This window comes from Anser brachyrhynchus (genome assembly GCF_964034855.1).
Source record: "Anser brachyrhynchus genome assembly, chromosome: 2".
In the NCBI taxonomy this organism is placed as follows: Eukaryota; Metazoa; Chordata; class Aves; order Anseriformes; family Anatidae; genus Anser; species Anser brachyrhynchus.
The window spans coordinates 141,042,446-141,048,497 of record NC_137695.1 but is presented as its reverse complement, the minus strand read 5'-3'; the positions used below and the strand labels follow the sequence as shown (position 1 = coordinate 141,048,497).

Genomic DNA, 6,052 nt, shown 5'->3' with positions numbered 1-6,052 from the left:
ACATCTTTCTGTGAAAGGGTATGGGCCACAGGCAGTATGAATTGGATGCATGTCTTCCTGCGGCTGTCCTTATTTGCATAGCATTTACTTCTCTCCAGGAAGAGGTGGGGAAGGTGCATTGGAATAAACCTTTCTTGAAAATGGTGGAAAAATAGCACAAAATCTGCCATTTAAAATGTCTGAAGTTTCTCAAAACTCTGCTCCTATAATTTCTTTCCTTTCTTAACTTTCTAATATGTGTAATTGTTCCTAATACATTAATGATGCTTGTTTTTATTTTTGTTGTATAATAACTTTTTCCTCCATTTTTTCCTCTTAACTTTTACCATAAAATGAACCTAGGCCCTGTAATGTTTAATATTAATTAAAATAACTTCAGTTTTGTTCTTTCTGTTCTGTAAAAGGGTATCTGAAGAATTTTTACAAATTTTATCTTGGAAATTAGCTTATTCATTATGTTTAATTTTAGGAAATGGTGCTCTTGCAGAACATTCTGAAAATGTGCATATTTCAGGAGTGTCAACGGGTAAGTCATTTTTTGTAATGTTTAAATTTCATGCATGACTTAAATAGTAAATATTGAAAGCCACCTGGTATCTTATGAAGAGATATTTGGCTATAAAAATTATTACTGCCTTTTGCAGCATGTAATAAGGAATGAAGCAACTGGAACATGGAAAAATTCTCATAAGATAAAATTGATACCTGCATGCTCATGAACAGATTATGCCTTTCTAAGTGGACTGCTTAATTATTTTTCCATACAAACATTGAACTAAGAGAAAAGTTGGTTTAAGTTGAATTGATATTTTCTTTCCACAGTAAAGTTTTTGTGAAATGAAATTTATTGAAATGTAATTTTGGACACTGCTACTATCAAATAATATAAATCCAGGAGTTATGCGTTTCACCTGATTAGATTGAAGCAGTAACTGAAACTGCTGTACACTTGACTGCACATTTTCTTTAATAGAAGAAAAAAAGAATTTTAGAACTCATGAAACTGAGAAACTGATGAGATGCCGGGAGAGTACAGGGCATAATAGCAGCAAACGTTGCTCAAAGGGTGCTTCATTCTTTTCCTGTAAGTCAGTTTTGGGCCTCTTCTGGGCAGCAGCTACAACTGGGACCTGTATTAGTGATGTGACTGTATGTCAGTTAAAGCATTAGATGATACCAGTGTATATTCTTTGTTCCCCAGTGTCAGCTGACCAGTTGGTCGTGTTTTACACTTAAGTGATGCAGATATTCAGAATATGTGCAACTAAGGAGATGACCACCTTCCTTCAATGGGTAGAAGAGTATAAGCCTGATTCTTTACATCGGGAAGCTGCCACTAATCCTTGTAAATCAAAGTGATTTTGACACCATTCTCCTAAAATAAAAGTCAGAATGCAAACTCATTTTATGACAACACGTTGTATAAAATTGGTTTTTGTTGGTTTTTGTGTACACGGTTAAATTCTTAGATTAATGTAACTCAGTGGATGGTCTCTGTTAGAGCGTACAACCTTCTTTCCCCTTCCATTGCTTGCTACACAAACACTATTAACAGGCTAATTATAGAGGATCTTTGCTATCCATTCTTGTGCTGCATCATCAAGGATGTTGTTGTTTTTCAACAGTAATAATGCAACAAGAATCATATATAGTGTGTTTATGGCACACAAATAACAGCAGGGATACTTGCTGCTCTTGGAACAATTGTTGCTGAAATTGATTGTATGAGATATACTGAAAGCTGCATAGGTTTTAACAACATTTCACAATTTGATTTACTGCAACAGACCTGTCACTAGTCACAATATAGGCAGAAAAGCATCTGCTGGGCAAGAGGTGAATGGAATTTTTGACTCTGCTTTCAGTCCTTTGGCCAGCAGGCACAAACAGGCTGTGCCAAGAAGAGGAGAACACAACGTACTTTCTATGCAAGATAACAACAGCTGCTAGAGAGACCTTTAGATCCTTGGAAGAAAGATCCAGCAAGGGCTTCCATTTAAAATAAACATATATTAAAAAAATAGTTTGAACAGTACTGTGTTTTAAAAAACAGCTTTGTGGGTAGGGATATATATATATATATATATTATATGTTAAGATAGAAATTTTAAGAGTAAAGTGAAAAAAATTTCACTGGAGAATTTTGAGATAGCTGGGGGATTCTGTTAGTGAAAGTATGAAGAAAGCATGCAGGCAGACACAGTGGCATTTCCCTTATGGTCACATGTATATACATCTTAAAATGTAAGTGCGTAGTCCAGGTATAAAAGGTGAGGCTGTACTTGCATAATTGTTGGGTTCCTTTGAAACAATTTGGGTTTCCCAAATGTGTTTGGACTTGGAGATTTTATTTTTCATCAAGCATACCTGGGCAGCTTTACATTTAGCAAAACAATTTTAAACAAAGAGTTTCTGTAAAATAGAACCAAAGACAGCTGGCCTTTGATCTTTCTAATTCCAACTCTAACTTGGTTTTGAAACCAGGCAGGAGATTTTCTTGGACAGTTGCTGCTGGGAAGGAATTTTAAATGAAATGATCGTCTTGATGGTAGATTTCCTGTTGTGCTGCTGCTGTAAAGCTACATGACCTACCTCACTAAATTATGTTTTAATAGCAGAGACTTCTGTGGTCTTTGGTATTTATGCTTCTGCTGTATATTATATCTGCCAAGTTGCAGGTAAACCTCTAATATATGAGCACACTTTTTCTACCAACAGCAGTAATGGAATGTTGTCTCTTGTGTATAAGCTGTCACTACTGAACAAGTGTTAATGCCTTTAAAATCTGAAAATTTGAGAAATATTTTCAGGTCTGTCTTTGTGGTATGTGGCACCATAATTTTCACAAGTGCAAAATTATATTCCCCCACCTCTGTTTGAAAAACTTTCTGTACTGGAGAAAACACTTGTTCACGACAATAATAAAATAAAATAAATTCGTAATGATTCCTTTTTATCTATTGTGTCCCTGTATTGCAGAGCAAAGGGCATTTTAAATTAGAGGTTTTTCAGTGTGACCTGGAGGCAAGGATTCCTATGCCTGCTTCCCCTGTAGTTCTCCAAATAAGACTTTCAGTGGCTCCTGAGAGTTACAAATGCAATAATTATCCTCCCTATTCATGGTTTAGACTTTATCGTAACATTATTCTCTTTTTACTCTAAGCTGTTTTAAACACCTTCAGATCATTTATCCAGCTGCATTCATGTCCTTACCATGTCCAATATAATGCATGCCTTATCATCTTGTGGTTCACATTGAAAGCTAATTCTTTTATCTTTTCAACTAATCTCCTGGCATTACTGTGAAGATAAATCCCTAATCTCCCTCTCCCTGCTTTTCTGAAGTGACTTTTTTCTTTGACATGTTGTTCACTGTTGCTACAGGTACTTTACCTCTCTTGCTACAGAATTTTTGGATAACTTTCTTAATTATTTTCTTGTTGTAACTTGAAATTTGAGTTCTGTACCATAAAGTTTTCATTGGCTCTCTTTTGTTTACCAGTCAACATCCTGTAGGTGGTATATAGGTATGTTCTGTAAGCTGGGGTGGTGAACACGTTTCAGGAAGAAGGGAATAAGGAAACCTTTTGTAGAACACGTTTTTAAAAAAAGTCTACAAGAAAATCCACATACACCAGAAAACCGTGTGCAGAGCTTATCATCTCAGCAGTGTTCTTGACCATTATTTTGCACTCTAGTTTGTGAAGAGTCTTCAGTCGTAAGTAAATTATTGCAATCTACTGAACAGAGGTAGGAAAAGTAACAAAATCACAAATATTTTAGTAAAATAAAGGCTGGCAAAGGAAAGAACTTAAAACAGGTAGGAGCTGGAGTAGCAGAATTATACCAAAGAATGCAGTGGTGTCGGGGGAACTGAGAGGAACGTAGGCAGAGACAACACCTATGTAGAAATGTGTTGTACAGAAAGGAGTCAGTCTCACCCAAAGCCCTGTAGCCACCAGCATGGGGAGATTTGAAAATATCCTGGGGTTAAATTGCTGTACATCCTCTGAGCCTTCTTGGTTTGTTTTGTGCTTCTGTCTTGGTTAGAACTTCATCTCCTTTTTTCCGGACTCATATTGTTATATACGAGTTATACATATATACACATAACATATATATATATATATATGTTCATATTGTTATTTTCTTACGTATTTTAAATGCTTTAAAAGCTGGTCTGTTTTTCAGTAATTTTTAAATACTCAAGGCTGCTAGCAATGGAAATTAGAAGTGCAAAATCTCCAGTTTAGGGGAAAATGCTTAGCTTTATGCGCTATCACCTGAATTGTTTTTTGAGTCCCTGGCCTCCTTGATGTTGCTCACATTATTCATGGCTACAAACAGATTAATAAAATGTATGTTAAATTATATTTTTCTCGAAAGCTTTAGAAGAAACATCCTAATTAAGCAGAGGCTTAGGAATTGATTTAAAAGGCTTAGGAGTTGATTTAAAAGGTTTGATATTATCTTTATAAAGTAGATGCCCTTTACAACTGTTTTATTTCAGAAGGTTGTACTTGATTTTAAAAAATCTTCCTGAGAAATTACTCTCAAGATGACAGCACTTCTGAAGTGCAGCTCTACTTTATAGAAGTTGTATATATGTGTGTGTGTGTGTATATATGTTAAAGTTTTCAAGCAAATAAGAGATTTCTGTTGTCTCCTTAGTTGTAGGAAAGAGATTTTAGTGCATGAATGCATATCAGGTATGGAGGTACATTGAGCCATTGAGCTTACCTGAACCTTCAGTTCAGGTAGCTGCAGTTCCCTTTTCAAGTCCGTTTCCTTTTATTTCTTGAACCCCCACTTGGTCGTATGCAAACTCTTCAGTTCGACTTTTCTATCTCAGCATATTGTTCATTTCACCCTGTGTTTTAGTGCCTGTGTTCATCCTTGCTTCCTCATGCCGTCCTTGTTCTGCTTCTCTTCCAATATTAGACAAGGCTGCAAATGGTCATGTTTTGCCCTCAGCTCTTTAGTGGTAGCTTCGGTGGAAAGAGGGGAAGCCATCTGAAGTGAAAATACAGAAAGTGTAGGGAGACAGCTGGTAGTGAAGGAAAAAAAAAAAAGGTGGGTACAGGGGGACAAAAGAAGCTTGAATATTAGTAAAACTAGAACTTTTCAGGGTGCTTTGAAAACAGCAGCTTGGTTATACAGGCTTTCTCTGTGGAATTTCTTCCAAGCTTGTGTAACAAGTAAAAGTTTCTGCTTGTACTACTGTAGGGACTGGACTGAGAAATGGTAGCTGTCAGCGCTGTGCCAGCGTAGCAAGTTGCAAAACTAATTGCATAGTAATTTACAGTTGATAGCTGTGTTTGGAGGTTTCTATTCAGCAAACACATGCTATACGTATATTTATAGCATGCTGAAGTCTTCGGAGGTGAACTTTGTAAAATTGAATGAACATATGTTGAGTGGATTATTTTGATGCTCTAGGATGAGGTTATCCTCTCTCGTGTTGTCAGGCAAATTTAAAAGCTTCCTGAGAGGTTTTTGATAGCAAAATCTAACATGTTAGCGCGTAAACATCTAAAACCAGATGAATGCTCTAATAATATAAATTTCACCTGAAGGCAGTTTATTTTAAGCTCTATATCAGTACCAACCAAATAGTGTGTGGAATTGCTTGCCAACATCTGTAAGCTTGGTACAAAACATTTTACACGTTTTAACTTTTTTTTGCATGTGTTTTAGTTTCATACCAGTCAAAAATTATTTTTTATTGCAACATTCAATTGTGAAGTTTTTCTTTCCAGTCCTTCCATTTATTGTCTGAACAGATGCAAAATGTATCCAGATTGCTCATGCAAGGGTAGTGTTCCAAAATACCGTGGTGTTCGAGCACCACCTATAGGGCCTTCTGGAAATTAAAACAAGAAAGCTTAGAGTGAATAGTTAATTAACTATTCAAATAAAATTCTATCTTTCTGTATTTCGAGACTTTTTCTTTCCAAGGTACTTCACTGTGCAGCATGAATTATGCTCTAACAAGAAACATTTGAAAAATTTCTTAAAGCAATGTTGTTTTAAAACACCAGTTGAAAACAGT

At 35.8% G+C, this 6,052-nt stretch overlaps 1 protein-coding gene across 2 annotated transcripts in view; it reads left to right on the top strand.

Moving 5' to 3' along the window:
• Positions 1-6,052, top strand: part of LRP12 (LDL receptor related protein 12) — a 51,654-nt gene that overhangs the window by 27,621 nt on the left and 17,981 nt on the right. Inside the window, exon 2 of one of the 2 annotated variants that reach the window (XM_080580687.1) lies at positions 470-526. The exons of the other annotated variant lie outside the window; for it this stretch is intronic. Coding sequence (XP_080436813.1) covers positions 470-526 — 57 coding nt within the window. The remainder of the gene's footprint in view (positions 1-469; positions 527-6,052) is intronic. 2 annotated transcript variants of the gene reach the window in all.